Source organism: Oncorhynchus nerka, linkage group LG12, assembly GCF_034236695.1.
Source record: "Oncorhynchus nerka isolate Pitt River linkage group LG12, Oner_Uvic_2.0, whole genome shotgun sequence".
NCBI lineage: Eukaryota > Metazoa > Chordata > Actinopteri > Salmoniformes > Salmonidae > Oncorhynchus > Oncorhynchus nerka.
Genome location: NC_088407.1, coordinates 20,657,708 through 20,678,038, shown reverse-complemented (window position 1 = coordinate 20,678,038; position 20,331 = coordinate 20,657,708). Strand labels below are relative to the sequence as shown.

Genomic DNA, 20,331 nt, shown 5'->3' with positions numbered 1-20,331 from the left:
TGTGTCTGTGGTAACTAGTGGAAACCGTTGTGCCTTTTGTTCACACACGTATTTCCCCTCTCATTGGCTAGAATGGTCCAACCTCTGATCTTGCCTCCTCCCGACTGGCTTCCATTTTTGAAGACGTATTTTTATTGTTAGAGAGGCCAGTGGAGTATCTGGTCAATATAATGGATAATCTGTGACTACATCACCGGTTCATTGTAAAATTCCTGCTGTGTCTGTGTGTCTACTAGTATATTACCAGGCATTAGGCATCTAGGGATCTAAACGTCCTCTCACTGTCAACTGCGTTTATTTTCAACAAACTTAACATGTGTAAATATTTGCATGAACATAACAAGATTCACCAAGAGACATAAACTGAACAAGTTCCACAGTCATGTGACTAACAGAAATTGAATAATGTGTCCCTGAACAAAGGGGGGGTCAAAATCAAAAGTAACAGTCAGTATCTGGTGTGGTCACCAGCTGCATTAAGTACTGCAGTGCATCTCTTCCTTATGGACAGCACCAGATTTGCCAGTTCTTGCTGTGACATTTTACCCTTTCTCATCCAACAAGGCACATGCCAACAGGTCCCAGTGTAATGCTCATTTCCTTGACGATAAATGCGAATCTGACCATCACTCCTGGTGAGACAAAACTGTGACTCTTCAGTGAAGAGCACTTTTTGCCAGTCCTGTCTGGTCCAGCGACGGTGGGTTTGTGCCCATAAGCGACGTTGTTGCTGGTGATGTCTGGTGAGGACCTGCCTTACAACAGGCCTACAAGCCCTCAGTCCAGCCTCTCTCAGCCTATTGCGGATAGTCTGAGCACTGATGGATGGATTGTGCGTTCCTGGTGTAACTCGGGCAGTTGTTGTTGCCATCCTGTACTTGTTCCGTAGGTGTGATGTTCGGATGTACCGATCCTGTGCGAGAGAGAGAGAGAGAGAGAGAGAGAGAGAGAGAGAGAGAGAGAGAGAGAGAGAGAGAGAGAGAGAGAGAGAGAGACCTCTTTAGTGTCCTAAGTTTTCATAACTGCGACCTTAATTGCCTACCGTCTGTAGGCTGTTAGTGTCTTACCGACTGTTCCACAATGTGCATGTTAATCAATTGTTTATGGTTCATTGAACATGCATGGGAAACAGTGTTTAAACCCTTTACAATGATCTGTGAAGTTATTTGGATTTTTACAAATTATCTTTGAAAGACTGGGTCCTGAAAAAGGGACGTTTCTTTTTTTGCTGAGTTTATGTACCTGTAGTAGAAAGGTAGGAAAACATATGATATAGTTTGTGCATGCTCAGGCGATAATATCACACCACATTCACTAGTTTCTGTTTCTCCCTTATATTGGTGTGGCATATTATTCTCTTTTAATGTTACTCCTGAATCACTATGATAAATATAATAGGTTTTACTGTTACTCCTGAATTACTATGATAAATATAATAGGTTTTAATGTTACTCCTGAATTACTATGATAAATATAATAGGTTTTAATGTTACTCCTGAATTACTATGATAAATATAATAGGTTTTAATGTTACTCCTGAATCACTATGATAAATAGAATAGGTTTTAATGTTACTCCTGAATCACTATGATAAATATAATAGGTTTTAATGTTACTCCTGAATCACTATGATAAATATAATAGGTTTTAATGTTACTCCTGAATCACTATGATAAATAGAATAGGTTTTAATGTTACTCCTGAATCACTATGATAAATAGAATAGGTTTTAATGTTACTCCTGAATCACTATGATAAATAGAATAGGTTTTAATGTTACTCCTGAATCACTATGATAAATAGAATATGTTTTAATGTTACTCCTGAATCACTATGATAAATAGAATAGGTTTTAATGTTACTCCTGAATCACTATGATAAATAGGTTTTAATGTTACTCCTGAATCACTATGATAAATAGAATAGGTTTTAATGTTACTCCTGAATCACTATGATAAATATAATAGGTTTTAATGTTACTCCTGAATCACTATGATAAGTATAATAGTTTTCTTGAGTATATTTTTAACAACTTCAGATTTACTTTGAACTCCAATGTGTAGGAATACTGTTGAAATCAGTTATAGACACTGATATGGTGGAGTAGCAGGAAGATCAGAATACCCTGAACCAAGAGGTTGTGAGTTCAAATCCCAGGTAAAGACATGTTACTTAAGTAATAAGTAATAATGTGTGTCAAATATGTAAGTTGGAAACACTGTGACCTTCTGGGGAAGGTGTGCAAGGCATCACTTGTGTGCAAGGCATCACTTGTGAAATCTCATGTAAAAAAAAAAGTATCATCACGTGAAATGTTCCCCAACAACATGGTTTCACATGATTTGAAATAAAATGGTACAAATGCAAAACATGTTATCTTGAAATCATGTGTTTTTTCCCTTAAAGGCTAATCTATGACCCACCTCCCCCTGCCCGCAACACACACACACACACGTGTGCACACACATACACACACGTACATAGACAAACAAACATGCACGGGGGCACACACACACCCCTGCCGTCAGCTGGTCAGGTAGTCATCTAAATATTGTGCTGTTTTTTTCCCATCTGAGATGTGATGCAACAAGGGAAGAGAATAGGACCACGGTGACAGGTGCTTTAGAAGGCTCCAGAACATTTCTATTGATCTGTATTGGCCTGTGAACACAGGCGAACAGGCAACTAGTTGTTTTGACTGGGACTGTACAAAAAATATTGAGCAACCTACTTGAAGCTTGCAACCAACTTTTGAATGCCAAATCATACAAAAAGAGAGACCAAATACATTATATATATATATATGTATATATACATATATATATACATTTTTGGATTATCATCGTGATCACATGTTGTATAAAGTCAAAGGCCTATTGAGGCCTAGGTAGGTAGGCTTTGTGTAACAGTGTTGGTTTAAAGATAGGCTTTAGTTTGAGAGGCTTGGTTGAAGACTTTGTGCCAATTAGTGTACATGTATAATGTACATGTATAATAATCAAGTAATGTGATAATACACCAGTAATACAACAGTAATAGTTATAATAATAGTCAAGAATAAAGAGAATCTCATGACCTGTTGAACTTTAACAGTCTACCTGTAACCTGGCACTGAGCATTACTGACGGTGTTGTATCACCTAGTAGGTCATTGTCCTCCTTCATGTTGACTATAGTGGAGCCAGGAACAGTTGTGTCATACGATTGAAATAAACACCAGGAGGAATGTTTAATTTGTAACTCACAAGATAACCTTCCTACCCGTCTAGTGATAACCCAGCTCCATATCAAAGGGTGTAAAGTGGGTTTATAGTCTATAGGCCTAGAAGGGAAGTTAGAATCTTACTATATGACACACTATCTCACCAAGAGTGCTTATCTCACAATTACAGTGTGTCAAGTAACACTTTATTTATTGCCTTATATTACTGTATGTACAAGGTGGTAGCCTACACTACAAACAGGGGAAAGAGGGAAGTGGCATCCGTCACACAAGGATCATTTCACATGTTTTCCAGTTGATTTCCTATATTTGGAAGTACTTGTAGATCCTAAGATTTAAAGTGTATTGTATTTGTATTTATTGTATTTATTATGGATCCCCATTAGCTGTTGCCAAGGCAGCAGCTACTCTTCCTGGGGTCTGCAAAATTAAGGCAGTTATACAATTTTAAAAAACATTACAATACAATCATTACAGAAGTCACAACACACTAAGTGTGTGTCCTCAGGCCCACACAACACTACCACATATCTACAATGCAGAAATCCATGTGTGTGTATAGTGCGTATGTCGTGTGTGTGTGTATGCATGTGTGTGTGTGTATGCATGTGTATGTGCCTATGTTTGTGTTACTTCACAGTCCCCGCTGTTCCATAAGGTGTATTTTTGTTTGTTTTTTAAATCTGATTCTACTGCTTGCATCAGTTACCTGATGTGGAATAGAGTTCCATGTAGTCATGGCTCTATGTAGTACTGTGTGCCTCCCATAGTCTGTTCTGGACTTGGGGACTGTGAAGAGACCTGTGGTGGCATGTCTTGTGGGGTATGAATGGGTGTCTGAGCTGTGTGCTCGTATTTTAAACAGACAGCACGGTACTTTCAGCTTGTCAATACCTTTTGCAAAAACAAGTAATGATGAAGACAATCTCTCTTCCACTTTGAGCCATGAGAGACTGACATGAATATCATTAATATTAGCTCTCCGTGTACTTTTAAGGGCCAGCAGTGCTGCCCTGTTCTGAGCCAACTGCAATTTTCCCAAGTCCCTCTTTGAGGCACCTGAACACACTACTGAACAATAGTCAAGGTGTGACTAAACCAGGGCCTGTAGGACCTGCCTTGTTGATAGTGTTGTTAAGAAGGCAGAGCAGTGCTTTATTGTGGACAGACTTCTCCCCATTTTAGCTACTGTTGTATCAATATGTTTTGACCATGACAGTTTACAGTCCAGAATTACTCCAAGCAGTTTAGTCACCTCAACTTGCTCAATATCCACATTATTCATCATGAGATGTATTTGAGGTTTATGGATTAGTGAATGATTTGTCCCAAATATAATGCTTTTAGTTTTGGCAATATTTAGTACTAACTTTTTCCTTGCCACCCACTCTGAAACTAACTGCAACTCGTTGTTGAGTGTTGCAGTCATTTCAGTCGCTGTAGTAGCTGACGTGTACAGTGTTGAGTCCTCCTCATACATAGAAACATAGGCTTTACTCAAAGCCAGTGGCATGTCGTTAGTAAAGATTGAAAAAAGCAACGGTCCTAATCAGCTGCCCTGGGGAATTTCTGCTTCTACCTGGATTATGTTGGAGAGGTTTCCATTATAGAACACCCTCTGTGTTCTGTTAGACAAGTAGCTCTTTATCCACATTATAACAGGGGGTGCAAAGCCATAGCACATACGTTTTTCCAGCTGCAGACTATGATCGATAACGTCAAAAGCTGCACTGAAGTCACACAAATGACTGGTGTTTGGTTGAGAGAAATTGATGATAAAATGATTGTGGGTGCTGTCTTGTTAAAAGTGCTGTGCTTACTGAAAGTGTGTTGTCACTTTGTTTGCTGTGAAATAGCATTGTATCCGGTCAAACACAATTTTGGTAAAGCTCAGGTTGCAACATTTTTGCTCATGTTTTCTTTGAGCCAATCGGTGCCTAACCCAAATAATGCAATAATAATTGGTGGGGTGTGATGAGGCAAGTAAATGGAGTCACATGTGATATTCAAAACAAAGCACGATTCCTGTCCAGGCTGCTGAGTCACTTCCTTGTGGGTCTGTGCTTTCCTGGATCCTTGTAACCTCCCTACCCCATTGAAGTTGAAATGTAAAGTGGTTAAGGTAAGGGTTAAGGTTAGGGTAAGAGTAGCCGGGTTAAGGTTAGGGTTTAGGTTATGGACGTCCCAAGGATTCTGGATAGCACTAACCCTTCCTTATGGGAACCCCCATCATCATATCTAAACATCTATGAAACGGCTGAAAAATAAACAAGATGTTAGGATAAAAAAAGTTACTGTACCTTTTGTGAATGATCAACAGCAGACTACTCATTTGACACATTCCATAGCCTATAGGCATTAGCCTAGGCTACACCCCTTGGTTTCCAAATATTTATTTGAACATTCTGACGTGCCGACCATTCTGAAGGGGTGTGTCAGGGTTTGGGTGAGAATAAATGAACTCAAACAGACATGGAACATATTTCTATCAGACAACCGTGCATTCCTCCTGTCCAGAATTGCGTAGTTTTAACGTGTGCGGTATGGTCCAATCCAAACGTCCGGATGTATTTGCGTCACCCAGGAGGAGGGGTAACAGAGAAGGGCTCGGTCTATAATTGCACAGATGCATTTGCAAAGCTGACCAGATACAAGAGCATCTACTTTAAAACTGTTAGCTAGAAGACTACTATACAGTTCAACGGTTTTCAAATGAATGATTTGACCATTTAGATCATCTAACATTATTTAAAATACCACTTTAATTTATTTATTTGAAGTGTTTATTTTTTTAAGGATTTTTATCCGCTTGAGGTTTTGCCGCCAGTCAAGTCTATCTTCTGCTGTTACATTGAGCCACTTGATACGTCGCTGCTTTTGAGAGGATTCCATTCGCATTACTTTTCAGAATGTTTCCAGAGTCAAGTACCGGGTGAGTAGCCTAGGTTATTATTTCATTCATTCCATTCATGTTCTAGACGCGCTCTTTACATCTTGTTCCGCGGGCAAGTGCGTAGGGGGACATTGCATCATTCTATCGTGGTATTTTACCTGCCAGTACTTACCCGCTACTTTTATTCACACGTGGTGCTACTGTAGGAACTAGTATCGCATATGGTCAAGTGTGCACGTGGACTATATAGTAGTGTTTATTTTTAGATGAGACCCCCGAAATGGGTTTGTGTAGCTCTGGCGATTCAGCGTTAACGTTACATGAGCAATGGGCAGCAGATGGGACAAGCGCAGTCGGGGGGGATTGAGTTTGGTCTTTTCATCGAGATTATACGATAGACTTTCAATCATATTTCGAATATTTAAAAAAGATATTGTCAGGTTCAGACTAGATATTAAAGCAGAATAGCTTTAACTGTACCGTCTTTAAGTATAGCCTACGTCACAGTGCATGTTGGCTGCCGGTTTTGTGCCGAAAATCTCCCTTCTGACAGAACCCCCCCCCCCTCCTCCCCTTCTAATTTCCTTAATTTTGTGGCTAGAGGGAGGGGGGGGGGGGTCGCCCAGGGCGCCATACAAGCTAGAACCGCAACATACACATGAAACAAATAGCCAAGCCGAAAACTGCAGACAAAAATGCTTTCTGCTACTAAAATCAGTGAAATGTAGGCTAAACTGACAACGGAGTGAAAAGCAGAAATCTCAACTAGCAAGCAAGTCGCAGCATTGAAGACCGCGAAGGGGTGGGGGGATTCTGGCAGGGGAGATTTTCGGCACAACACCTGACAGGATTCTGTATGGGCTACGAAATGAAGTGGGTGTTTAGGGAGTCCTGTCGCGTTCTCGAATGGGATAGGGGAAGCGAAGTACGCGCGGGTTACATCATTACTGAAAAGGAATAACCAGATGTGCTGCTGTTTTTAAAAACCAAAATTATTGAGAAAAATCTAAATAGTAATTTATTATATTTTAACATAATATTTGATTAAATCATTTCGGTATTATATACTGAACCGAAATATGTATAAATACTCATCAAATGTAATTCACACTTCCTATCCTGGAGGCATATTTCAACATTTGCGTTATTCAGAAATGCTTCGCCATTTCCTGGTTTCCTAAATTTGCCCAATTTCTGTTTATGTGACAAACAAACAATTGTAGAGTAGAGGACCATTGTACCGTCTAAACTGCTGTGAAATATATTTTCCAAAACCAAAAATATTGTTATTTCAGCTTTTTGAAGCCGATGTATAAGATGCGAAAACGAAACCTGAGATCAGAAAGCATAGCAATAGCGCACATAATGCACATTTCATTGAGAACGACAGATTTATAACACACATTTCTATGTGTATTTGGTTGGGTCAACCCAAAAAGGTATGTATTATCGCGTTAATGAACCATTTAGCCCCATAAAGGGGCGGCAGGTAGCCTAGTGGATAGAGCTTTGGGCCAGTAACTGAAAGGTTGCTGGATTGAATCCCTGAGCTGTCCATGTATAAATCAGTCGTTCTGCCCCTGAACAGGCAGTTAACCCACTGTTCCTAGGCTGTCATTCAAAATAAGAATTTGTTCTTAACTGACTTGCCTAGTTAAATAAGAGGAGGACTCAGGCTGAGGCAGCGTGACTCTGAATGAATGTGTGTGTGTGTGTGTGCACATGCACGTGTTTCAATGGAAAACATATGTTTAATCAGCACACACACACTTCAACTTCCCATCGACACTCTGACACACTCCAGGGCAAATCAGCAATGTGTCTGATAGCATCGACCATCACATCTGTTATTTTAGAAAGTCATAGTATAAGTAGGTATTTTATTCTAACTTACAGTATTTCTCCCTCTGTGTTTCAGGATCAGCTATGAGGACTGCAAGGGTACAGCAGACTGGCTGTTGACTCAGACCTCTGTTCGCCCCCTGGTGGGCATTGTGTGTGGTTCAGGAATGGGAGGACTGGCTGACATGCTTAAAGACCAGGTGGCCTTCAACTACAAGGATATCCCCAACTTCCCCCAGAGCACAGGTGTAATATTATGCCTGTCAACTTGTGTTCTTATGTGGTGAAACGTCATTGCAGATGTGTAGGTCCAAGATTATCTTGGTCCTGTCATCTAACCAGGAAAAACTCACGTTATAGCCTATGGAAAAACACATGGTCGGTGCATTCTAATTGGTGGTTGTGTTACAGTGGATGGACATGCTGGTCGCCTGGTGTTCGGGATGCTGAAGGGAAGGCCATGTGTGTGCATGCAGGGTCGCTTCCACCTCTACGAGGGATACGCCATCCAGAAGGTACTATCCTGTCTGTTTACTACCTAGTGACTGTGGCAGGCAGACATCCGCTGCTCTTTCCATTACTTCACATGATATGTAGAGAAGATATCTTCTTTATTTTTCCTTTATCAGGGGCAATTTGCTTTACAACACCAGTTGAATACAGGTCATATATGACCACGTTGTGTTTTTTACGCTCCTGTGTGTCATGTATGAATTGTTTTACTGCAAAAAATGATTCAATGTTAGTTATAGATGTTTTGAGAATACAAACTTAGCATATAAAATCAGGAATCCTGCAATAGAGTATTCATGTATTAGCTGTACATTGTGATGTGTTCTACCGTTTGTGATGAATTGACCATGTGTTTGTGTTCTAGATCACCCTGCCCATGCGTATCTTCAGCTTGCTGGGTGTTGAGACAGTAATCCTGACCAACGCTGCTGGCGGTCTCAACCAGGACTTCAAGGTGGGAGACATCATGATCATGAAAGACCACATCAACATGCCTGGGTTCGCTGGCAACAACCCACTGTCTGGACCTAACGACGACAGGTAGGCGTGGCAAGCTTGTGTGTTGTGTGTGACAGAGAATTGTGTTGAACTTGTTTGCACGTGCAATAGTTGTGGCATTGAGGTGTAACCCTCCCTCTCTCTCTCCTAGGTTCGGTGTGCGATGTGCAGTAGTTGTGGCATTGAGGTGTAACCCTCCCTCACTCTCTCTCCTAGGTTCGGTGTGCGATGTGCAGTAGTTGTGGCATTGAGGTGTAACCCTCCCTCTTCTCTCTCCTAGGTTCGGCGTGCGATGTGCAGTAGTTGTGGCATTGAGGTGTAACCCTCCCTCTCTCTCTCCTAGGTTCGGCGTGCGATGTGCAGTAGTTGTGGCATTGAGGTGTAACCCTCCCTTTCTCTCTCCTAGGTTCGGCGTGCGATGTGCAGTAGTTGTGGCATTGAGGTGTAACCCTCCCTCTCTCTCTCCTAGGTTCGGCGTGCGATGTGCAGTAGTTGTGGCATTGAGGTGTAACCCTCCCTCTCTCTCTCCTAGGTTCGGCGTCCAGTAGTTGTGGCATTGGTTAACCCTCCCTCTCTCTCTCTCCTAGGTTCGGCGTGCGATGTGCAGTAGTTGTGGCATTGAGGTGTAACCCTCCCTCTCTCTCTCTCCTAGGTTCGGCGTGCGATGTGCAGTAGTTGTGGCATTGAGGTGTAACCCTCCCTCTCTCCCAGGTTCGGCGTGCGATGTGCAGTAGTTGTGGCATTGAGGTGTAACCCTCCCCCTCTCTCTCCTAGGTTCGGCGTGCGGTTCCCCTGTATGTCTGATGCGTACGACAGAGAGCTGCAGCAGCTGGCTGTGGATGTGGGACAGGAGCTGGGCTACGGTGACTTCCTGCGTGAGGGTGTGTACTGTGTCCTGGGCGGGCCCTCGTTCGAGACCATCGCGGAGTGTCGCATGCTGCACAAACTGGGAGCTGACGCTGTCGGTACGTCTCATCTCTCCCTGCCTCCCTGCAATAGTTCAATCAACACCTTCACAATGCATTGGAAATATTGAGTAAAAATATAATTGATGCAGCTCTTTCTCTCTCTCTCCCTCAGGCATGAGTACAGTTCATGAGGTGATTGTAGCGCGTCACTGCGGCATGCGAGTGTTCGCTCTGTCCCTGATCACCAACAAGGCTGTGATGGACTACGACAGTGAGGAGAAGGCCAACCACAAGGAAGTCCTGGAGACAGGCCAGCACCGCTCCATCCAGCTGCAGAAACTGGTCTCTACCATGGTCACTCGCATGGAGTACAACAACACCAACGCCTAAATGGAACCAACCACCAATCTTATAGAAATATATTTCCTACAGTGGGCATCCCCATTCAAGTCAGTGGGTAGCTGATGGGTTGGCTGGCGGCCATTTTGAGTGTACCAATGAAGGGTGCAGTCAAATTGCCGTGATCGTGAGGGGCTATTTCCCTTCTAGGAATTATATTTATATTGTGAAACTGGCCCTGAATCAATAGAAACCGACCGCCTTGAAGCTATGAAACCCAATGACCTGCTTTTGACTTTTTTACTGGCTGACGCCTCACCCTCAGTAGTTGAGTCCCTCTCACTTTTTAAAACATTCTTCTTATTTTTTTTAAGCTAGTGTACATTCCTGCCGTGAGCAGCTCTACGGGCGGATTCTATTTGAGTTGTTGTTGTTATTGTTGCTATTATTATTGTCTATTAGAAGATGGTGTTAATTTAATATTGATCTGCAGATGTAAATGTCTAGATTTAACGTAACGATGAGAACGCGATGAATCTGCTGTACATGTCTTAATGTGTGTATCCTGTCTATAGATGTACATTTACCATCATAAGGTATTTATTTCTGCTCTTGTCCTTTTCTAAAAATATGAATGTGGCTACTAAAGTTTAAGTCGCTCTGGATAAGAGCGTCTGCTAAATGACTTAAATGTAAATGTATTTATTCATGTGATCAAGTCTTCTGTTTTAATTGGGGGCAATTGGCCAATTTATTGGTCGATGACACTCCTGTGTAAAATGTTGTCCAGAAAAGATTGAGGAAGCAACTTGAGAATTATTCACTGGTTGATATTAACAATGGGACTCATTCCATGAGTCTGATATTCATTTTAGAACAGATTTTTAGCCTCGCTCAAAACCCCAATTATGACATATCCACATTAATATCATTGTGTACAGAAAGTTTTTTATTAGTTTTGAAAAGATCGATCTAGAGAAGTTAGATCATTCCATGATAGATGGCATAACGAGTCCAGAGTGTACATGGTAAACAACAGTCGTGTGATGGCATAATGCATTTAAGACATTTTGGCATTCATCTACACAGGAAATGTCAGCTATAGTGTAATGGTAATATGAGTGTCATACTGCATCTGCTCTCTTCAATATCAGTCTATTTGGCAAGATGGGAAAATGTCTCAATCTATACTTTCAAAGGTTTGTTTATTTCTCTTTCCGCCAAGATACGTGCATTTTTCTCTACCTTCATAGAGGTTATATAGCTCCCCTACATCAATACATCTGACATCACATGCATCAGCTTCAGGCCTGCTATTCCAATCAAATCAGTCATCCCTTATAACCAACATCTCAAATACAAAAATAACAATCAAATGATTTATGTTCCCCTTGAACACTGAAAAATGAGATAAAATAAAGGCATATCCTTGAAGTCTCTATGGCCTCCCCCCCCCAAAAAAGAGGATATCAAAGTGAGTATGCAGCATTACAATGATATTGTTCGTTTCTCCATTGAAAAGTATTGATATATCCGACTATGATAAAACTGTCATGCGGGTGATTGGATTCTCTTAAGGATGATCAAGTACTTCCGAAAAACAACAGTGCTTTGCCCTCTCTCTGCAGAGGAGATCATTTGACCCAGCAAGCTCCATACTAACACCACACCCTTCACCTATTACTGACAAACACTGGCTACTGAAAGGAAGCCCCGTGTTGAAAATATGACACAAGGCATCAATGAAATTTGGCATAAGATGTAAACAAAAAGTTTAGGCAGTTTCCTTCCTATCCAATAGGAATCAGTATAAAAATCTCCCACCAACTTTTATGTTGCGGCCCCCTCTGTTTCTAAGGTAACAGGCAAAGCTTTAGCACACGATGACCCGCAATACTAAATGTTGTAAACATTCCAAGAGTTTTTAAAATCCATGGACCTCTGCAGCGTGGAGAGGAGGGTCCAGGGAAAGGCACTTCTGAAAGGACATGAGTGCAGCCTGGTGCCGTAACATCAGAGTCCATCTCTAGGCAAACATGGTCAGGCTGATCCACTGCAGAGAGAAGGTGGAGAAGGAAAGGAGGTAAACTATCTGACCACTGCAAAAATAAATCCCAACTTCCCTCCACTCTACAGGGGATAGAAAAACACATCTCTCCCTTTTCCTGTCAGTGGAGGCTGCTGAGGGGAGGACGGCTCATAATAATGGCTGGAATGGAGTCAATGGAATGGTATCACACGTGGTTTTCATTGGTTGATACCGTTCCATTGACTCCATTCAAGCCATTGCTATGGGCCGTCCTCCCCAGCAGCCTCCACTGGTTCCTGTATACACCTGGTAAACAGATGAGATTGATAGAAATGGGAGATCTTCAGACCTGGAAGAAGTTGAGTTGTATGACTCCATCAGCATCTGTGTCCAACGTCTTGAAGGTCTCTGTAAAGTAGTGGAGAGAGAATTGTAAGAAATTGCTATCCTGTTTTCAAGCGCTCATAAATGTACAGTACGTCATATAATCATGCAAATACATACTATTATTCTCAACAGTCAAGACTATGACAAGTATTGTTTGATGGCCAATTTGAAGTGAGTTTATTAATACAAGGACTTAATGGGGAAAAAGGTATGGAAATATGACAAAATGACTCACTGAACATGGTCTCCAGCCTAACCAGGCAGGTAACAAAGTTGTCAAAGTCAACTGCCAGGTCGGCCTCAGTGTAACGCAATATGATCAGCTGGAACAGGTGGTTTGTCAGCTTGAACCCTGGGGAAATAACACACAGACCAAAGGTGGGAACCATTTCAAAGCTAGATATGCTTTCATAAAGTTCCCGTGGGTCAGACTGCAGGTGTCAGGTGTAGTCAGGTGTCCGGTGTAGTCAGGTGACCGGTGTAGTCAGGTGTCCGGTGTAGTCAGGTGACCGGTGTAGTCAGGTGACCGGTGTAGTCAGGTGTCCGGTGTAGTCAGGTGTCCGGTGTAGTCAGGTGTCCGGTGTAGTCAGGTGACCGGTGTAGTCAGGTGTCCGGTGTAGTCAGGTGACCGGTGTAGTCAGGTGACCGGTGTAGTCAGGTGACCGGTGTAGTCAGGTGTCCGGTGTAGTCAGGTGTCCGGTGTAGTCAGGTGACCGGTGTAGTCAGGTGTCCGGTGTAGTCAGGTGACCGGTGTAGTCAGGTGACCGGTGTAGTCAGGTGTCCGGTGTAGTCAGGTGACCGGTGTAGTCAGGTGTCCGGTGTAGTCAGGTGACCGGTGTTGTCAGGTGTCCGGTGTAGTCAGGTGTCCGGTGTAGTCAGGTGTCCGGTGTAGTCAGGTGACCGGTGTAGTCAGGTGTCCGGTGTAGTCAGGTGACCGGTGTAGTCAGGTGTCCGGTGTAGTCAGGTGTCCGGTGTAGTCAGGTGTCCTGGTTTTTATGATTGAATACAAAGAGTGATGATTCACTACAAAGGAAGTGGGTCGTGGTTTAAGGAAAGGAGGGACTGGGCTGTACTTACCTGCTGCCTCCAGAGCCATCCTCATCTCATAGGAACTCATGGTGCCTGACTTGTCCAGGTCAAACTGACGGAATATAGTCTGGAGAGAGAGAAAGAGAGAGGAAGAAGACAAAGATAAAGAAACTAGTGGAATGGCTCTACCAAGACTAGACAAGGAACACCAACAAGGAACTCATGAAGAGAGAGAAGGCTCAGCTTCACAGAATGACTCAGGTGAATAGCAGAACAGATGTTTAAGATAATCTCACCAGGTATCGTTTGATCTTCTCCCACAGCACATGGAACTCTGTCAATCCTAGTTTACCACTACCATCAGTCTGAAGGACACGGTCAAGGAACCTTGTTTAGGGAGCCAGACAGTCAGACAGACAGACAAGGCAGACAGACAGACAGAGAGATCAGACGGGCAGAGGCAGAGAGACAGACAGAGAGCCAGACAGTCAGACAGACAGACAAGGCAGACAGACAGACAGAGAGATCAGACAGGCAGAGGCAGAGAGACAGACAGAGAGATCAGACAGGCAGAGGCAGAGAGACAGACAGAGAGCCAGACAGTCAGACAGACATACAGACAAGGCAGACAGACAGACAGAGAGATCAGACAGGCAGAGGCAGAGAGACAGACAGAGAGATCAGACAGGCAGAGGCAGAGAGACAGACAGAGAGCCAGACAGTCAGACAGACATACAGACAAGGCAGACAGACAGACAGAGAGATCAGACAGGCAGAGGCAGAGAGACAGACAGAGAGCCAGACAGTCAGACAGACAGACAGACATACAGACAAGGCAGACAGACAGAGAGGCAGAGAGACAGACAGAGAGATCAGACAGGCAGAGGCAGAGAGACAGACAGAGAGCCAGACAGACAGACAGAGAGATCAGACAGGCAGAGGCAGAGAGACAGACAGAGAGCCAGACAGTCAGACAGACAAGGCAGACAGACAGAGAGATCAGACAGGCAGAGGCAGAGAGACAGACAGAGAGGACTAATACTGTATAAAATGCATCAATACACCAAGGATACGTCCATCAGGTTGATCATAGTCCGACAGGAATCTGGTCCAAATCCATCTGTTTTCAGATCTTTGTCTGTATCGGAGAGCGAGAGAGAGAGAGAGAAAGAGAGAGGAAGAGAGAGATAGGGGAAGATGGAGAAAGAACGAGAGAAGTGGAAAAACACGTTTTGCGTTTTCGAAGTGCACCTGTAATATCCAAATCCAAATATTTACATATTTCCACTGTAAAGTTTCTGACAGGAAAAAACGACAGTTTAGTTCTCTGCTGAAGGCATGTGGCTGGTTTTAGTCACACATACAGATACAGAGTAGAATACTGTGTACTTATTCTATTCCTGTGGACTCACGCTTGGTCATGATCCTGTTCAAAATAGTCTGCAGCTCTGTGGCACTGATCTCCATGTCCTGTAGGCCGAACAGAGAGACCATGAGAAAAGACTACGTCAGACCCTTCACTCTGCTCTACCCTCATTGCCCAACACGACTCCTCACCTCTCCAGCCAGTTGTCTAAACAGACTCTTGAAGCCAGCGTCGATCTGGCTCTCGTCCAGCTCGGTCTGAAACAGAGACAGAGGAATGTAAACTCCCAGAAGAATGTAAACTCACAGAGGAATGTAAACTCCCAGAGGAATGTAAACTCCCAGAGGAATGTAAACTCCCAGAGGAATGTAAACTCACAGAGGAATGTAAACTCCCAGAGGAATGTAAACTCACAGAGGAATGTAAACTCACAGAGGAATGTATCACAGAGGAATGTAAACTCCCAGAGGAATGTAAACTCCCAGAGGAATGTAAACTCACAGAGGAATGTAAACTCCCAGAGGAATGTAAACTCACAGAGGAATGTAAACTCACAGAGGAATGTAAACTCACAGAGGAATGTAAACTCCCAGAGGAATGTAAACTCACAGAGGAATGTAAACTCACAGAGGAATGTAAACTCCCAGAGGAATGTAAACTCACAGAGGAATGTAAACTCCCAGAGGAATGTAAACTCCCAGAGGAATGTAAACTCACAGAGGAATGTAAACTCACAGAGGAATGTAAACTCACAGAGGAATGTAAACTCTTCACTTTGATTAGTTTAGGAATAGTGTATAAAAAATGGACTCCCTAATCCCTATATAGTGCACTACTTTCAACCAATACCCTAATAAAAAGCACCACACTATTTAGCGAATTAGGTGACATTTGGGACACAACTCATGTCTCCTCCACTCACCTCTGCTGGTAGTTCAGCTGTGACATCATCATCCAGCTCCCTAACAGACAGAAAATAACACAAGTATGAATATCCTTCAATCAAATGCATCACCTTATACCATCCACAATCTCCATATCAACCTATCAATCAAATGCATCACCTTATACCATCCACAATCTCCATATCAACCTATCAATCAAATGCATCACCTTATACCATCCACAATCTCCATATCAACCTATCATATTTCCTGTCCACTTCTCACTTCTCCATCACTCACTCATAGTTGGCAGGTTTCTCAGAGAAGACTCTGAGGACGAAGTCTCCCTCCTTCTTGGGTTCAAAGGTGGAGGGGACAATGATGTACTCCCCGGCAGGCAGCTGGAAGCGAGAGCTCACCTCTCTCAGGTTGATGAAGAGCTCAGAGCGGGCGCTGGAACCGTGCGTCAGGAAGAAGTCTCTCTTCAGGTGGACGCCTGATTTACCAATGTACTAAGAGGACAGAGAGAGTAGTGGGAAAATGCTGTGAGGGAGGTGAACTCACTAACCCCTGACCTCTAACCTCTAACCCTTAACCCCTGATCTGCCCACATACTAAGGGCAGGGGAAAGCAGTATGAGTGAGTTAGTTAAACTAGGTGAACCTAACCCATGTACTAAGAGGATGGAGAGGAGGGAAAGCTCTGTGAGTGAACTCTAACCCTTGACCTCTAACCCCCGATCTGCCCACATACTGAGAAGAAAGCACTGTGGGCAAGTTAGTTCACTTCAGGGAAGTTGAGTTCATTGCACCCCCTTCTAGGTGAACCTAACCCCAACTGTGAGGGAAGTAAATATCTAAACCCTTGACCTCTGAGCTTTGACCTTAAAGAGGCAATCAGCAGTTGAAACAATAACAAAGCGTTTTCCCCCATCCCCGTTTCAGTAAAACGCTGCGGGACGGTGCTGGAGAAATGTAAACACTCAAATCTTTTGACTATGGATGCAAGGAAAGACCATCTATGATATAGAAATGATAGTTTCAACTATGTTTAAAGGCTATTTGGTGTTTGTTTAAATTGACTTTGTTCACAAACATTGAAGTAAAACAAGCTGATATGTTCTATTCTTCAAGGCCGGCCTACATACCATAATGCCTACATACCATAATAGTCCAAAAAATGGATGCAGCAACTGCAGAGCTCCCCTTTAAGACCACATTGTTGCCACAGCATGAGGAGAATGCCACCAATGCCCCCAGGCTGCACTAACCATTATAGGCCTTTGGGCTGGATTCCACTTCTTCAGCTATGACACACTGTCCAACAGGTTTTAAAGCACTCTAAATATCTAGCAAATGGACCAACAGGATCATAGTTATTCTGGACTCTTAGAGCTTATCACAAGATGAACTTACAACCTAACGTCAAAGAATACTGGCCAGCAGAATATACATACCTCATTAGGAACCTGAAGAGAGACACAGAAAAGATAGGAGTTAGATAGAAACATCCAGTCAATTCTACTCGTTCAAAAAACAGTTTCCTTGACAAACTGTCGTACTCCCTTGCTCACACTTTAAAAAACTCAATGAAAAAAGTTTAACCAGATACAAAGATCAGTTCCTTGCCTCGTAGATGGCGAAACCGATGGTCTCCATGTCTTTGCCCTCCTTCCGTTTCTTTCTCCGGTCCTTCTGCATGAGCGCCACCAGGAAGCTGCAATCTGATTGGCCGGCTATGTCGGGGTGCTGCAGGGCAACCTTGAATTGCGGGTTGATCCAGAATGTGGCTAGGGATTGTGGGAGAAACAGTTATTAGAAGAATCTAGAGAAGGAAACATTTTAGTCAACTGTTTATTAGACACCATTTCTTTATCCTCACGCATCCAGTAGAAGTTGCTTTTAGGTACATATCTAGCTTCAGCCAACCCTCCCACATCGTAATCTTAACCATGGGAGAAAAACAACTCCTTTACTCAGTGACTAGGAGTAACTGTCTTTATCCTTCTCTCTTTGCTACAGCCTGCCTGGGCCACTTCCCTCTCTCCTCTGCCTCCTTCCTTGCCTCGTTCTCTGCCTGCTTCCCTGCCTCCTTCCCTGCCTCTTTTTTTCCATCCTCCCTCCTCACCAGGGAAGTTCCTGCAGCCCCCAGCCGTGCTGCCTGACCTCCACTCCCCCTGGTAGACGGCTGAGCTCCACTTCTTCTGCTGGGTGGCCTCCAGAGCGTCTGCTGTCAGGTTGCAGATCTCCAGACGTGTGAACTCAAGCAGGAAGTCACTGAACGACATCCTGATAGAAGGGAGGGAGGGAGATGGAGAGTCGGTCAGGTATACGATGCATTAGCGCACACATACTCTCAAGTATCCTACCGATCGGCCAATAAGACATCTGACTTGGTGTCACAAATACATACACATAAACACACACACACACACACTCACCAGAACTCTCCGTCCTCACTGCAGTTCTGGAGTCGCCCTCTGACTGAGCGGTCAACACCCTCCCACTCTCTGGAGCTGAAACATCCACAATGAAAACACATCACTGTCTGTATTTCAACAACAAATAGTAGTTATATGATATGACAGCTATAAACTCACTAGATATGCTATATGATATGACAGCTATAATCTCACTAGATATGCTATATGATATGACAGCTATAAACTCACTAGATATGCTATATGATATGACAGCTATAATCTCACTAGATATGCTATATGATATGACAGCTATAATCTCACTAGATATGCTATATGATATGACAGCTATAAACTCACTAGATATGCTATATGATATGACAGCTATAATCTCACTAGATATGCTATATGATATGACAGCTATAAACTCACTAGATATGCTATATGATATGACAGCTATAATCTCACTAGATATGCTATATGATATGACAGCTATAAACTCACTAGATATGCTATATGATATGACAGCTATAAACTCACTGGTAATATGATATATGATATGACAACTATAAACTCACTGGTAATATGATATATGATATGACAACTATAAACTCACTGGTAATATGATATATGATATGACAGCTATAAACTCACTGGTAATATGATATATGATATGACAACTATAAACTCACTGGTAATATGATATATGATATGACAACTATAAACTCACTGGTAATATGCTATATGATATGACAACTATAAACTCACTGGTAATATGATATATGATATGACAGCTATAAACTCACTAGATATGCTATATGATATGACAGCTATAATCTCACTAGATATGCTATATGATATGACAGCTATAATCTCACTAGATATGCTATATGATATGACAGCTATAAACTCACTAGATATGCTATATGATATGACAGCTATAATCTCACTAGATATGCTATATGATATGACAGCTATAATCTCACTAGATATGCTATATGATATGACAACTATAAACTCACTGGTAATATGATATATGATATGACAGCTATAAACTCACTAGATATGCTATATGATATGACAGCTATAAACTCACTGGTAATATGATATATGATATGACAACTATAATCTCACTGGTAATATGATATATGATATGACAACTATAAACTCACTAGTAATATGATATATGACATGCCAACTATAAACTCACTAGTTTTATGACATATGACAACTATAAACTCACTAGTTATATGATATATGATATGACAACTATAAACTCACTAGATTTGCTATATGATATGACAGTTATAAACTCACTAGATATGCTATATGATATGACAACTATAAACTCACTAGTAATATGATATATGATATGACAGCTATAAACTCACTAGTTTTATCATATATGATATGACAACTATAAACTCACTAGTTATATGATATATGATATGACAACTATAAACTCACTAGTAATATGATATATGATATGACAACTATAAACTCACTAGTTTTATCATATATGATATGACAACTATAAACTCACTAGTTATATGATATATGATATGACAACTATAAACTCACTAGTTATATGCTATATGATATGACAACTATAAACTCACTAGTTATATGATATGACAGTTATAAACTCACTAGTTTTATGATATATGATATGACAACTATAAACTCACTAGTTATATGATATGACAGCTAAAACCCCACTAAATATATGATATAATCTCACTAGATATGCTATATGATATGACAACTATAAACTCACTAGTAATATGATATGGCAGTTATAAACTCACTAGTTTTATGATATATGATATGACAGTTGTAAACTCACTAGTTATATGATATGACAACTATAAACTCACTAGTTTTATGATATGACAGTTATAAACTCAATAGTTTTATGATATGACAGTTATAAACTCAATAGTTTTATGATATATGATATGACACCTATAAACTCACTAGTTTTATGATATGACAGTTATAA

At 41.9% G+C, this 20,331-nt stretch overlaps 2 protein-coding genes and 1 long non-coding RNA gene across 3 annotated transcripts in view; 1 reads left to right on the top strand and 2 right to left on the bottom strand.

Annotated features, from left to right (window-relative positions):
• Positions 1 to 278: 278 nt before the first annotated feature.
• Positions 279 to 5,940, bottom strand: LOC135574288 (uncharacterized). Its single transcript, XR_010465277.1, has 2 exons — positions 5,523 to 5,940; positions 279 to 913 (listed from the first exon to the last, which is right to left on the bottom strand). It is a non-coding gene; the product is annotated as an uncharacterized LOC135574288 (long non-coding RNA).
• On the top strand, positions 5,851 to 10,929 carry LOC115137942 (purine nucleoside phosphorylase-like). The gene is made up of 6 exons (XM_029674262.2): positions 5,851 to 6,154; positions 8,034 to 8,203; positions 8,369 to 8,472; positions 8,835 to 9,010; positions 9,743 to 9,933; positions 10,049 to 10,929. The coding sequence occupies exons 1-6, from the start codon at positions 6,132 to 6,134 to the stop codon at positions 10,264 to 10,266; spliced, it is 882 nt and encodes a 293-aa protein (XP_029530122.1). The 5' UTR covers positions 5,851 to 6,131; the 3' UTR covers positions 10,267 to 10,929.
• Positions 10,930 to 11,143: 214 nt separating this feature from the next.
• Positions 11,144 to 20,331, bottom strand: part of LOC115137941 (calpain-1 catalytic subunit-like) — a 40,812-nt gene continuing 31,624 nt past the window's right edge. Inside the window, exons 9-22 of the mRNA XM_029674259.2 lie at positions 18,351 to 18,425; positions 18,038 to 18,198; positions 17,539 to 17,699; positions 17,367 to 17,378; positions 16,211 to 16,422; positions 15,949 to 15,988; positions 15,218 to 15,283; positions 15,073 to 15,130; positions 14,734 to 14,798; positions 13,957 to 14,025; positions 13,709 to 13,787; positions 12,867 to 12,983; positions 12,594 to 12,652; positions 11,144 to 12,268 (exon numbers count right to left, since the gene is read on the bottom strand). Of these exons, the coding sequence (XP_029530119.1) occupies positions 12,242 to 12,268; positions 12,594 to 12,652; positions 12,867 to 12,983; positions 13,709 to 13,787; positions 13,957 to 14,025; positions 14,734 to 14,798; positions 15,073 to 15,130; positions 15,218 to 15,283; positions 15,949 to 15,988; positions 16,211 to 16,422; positions 17,367 to 17,378; positions 17,539 to 17,699; positions 18,038 to 18,198; positions 18,351 to 18,425 (1,201 nt within the window). The 3' untranslated portion in view covers positions 11,144 to 12,241. The remainder of the gene's footprint in view (positions 12,269 to 12,593; positions 12,653 to 12,866; positions 12,984 to 13,708; positions 13,788 to 13,956; positions 14,026 to 14,733; positions 14,799 to 15,072; positions 15,131 to 15,217; positions 15,284 to 15,948; positions 15,989 to 16,210; positions 16,423 to 17,366; positions 17,379 to 17,538; positions 17,700 to 18,037; positions 18,199 to 18,350; positions 18,426 to 20,331) is intronic.

Excerpts from the sequence above, each read along its gene's own strand:
- LOC115137942 (XM_029674262.2), top strand. The coding sequence starts at position 6,132 with ATGTTTCCAGAGTCAAGTACCGG. Across the intron at positions 8,204-8,368 it reads CAACTTCCCCCAGAGCACAG|TGGATGGACATGCTGGTCGC; the intron begins GTGTAATATTAT and ends GTTGTGTTACAG. Across the intron at positions 8,473-8,834 it reads AGGGATACGCCATCCAGAAG|ATCACCCTGCCCATGCGTAT; the intron begins GTACTATCCTGT and ends TTTGTGTTCTAG.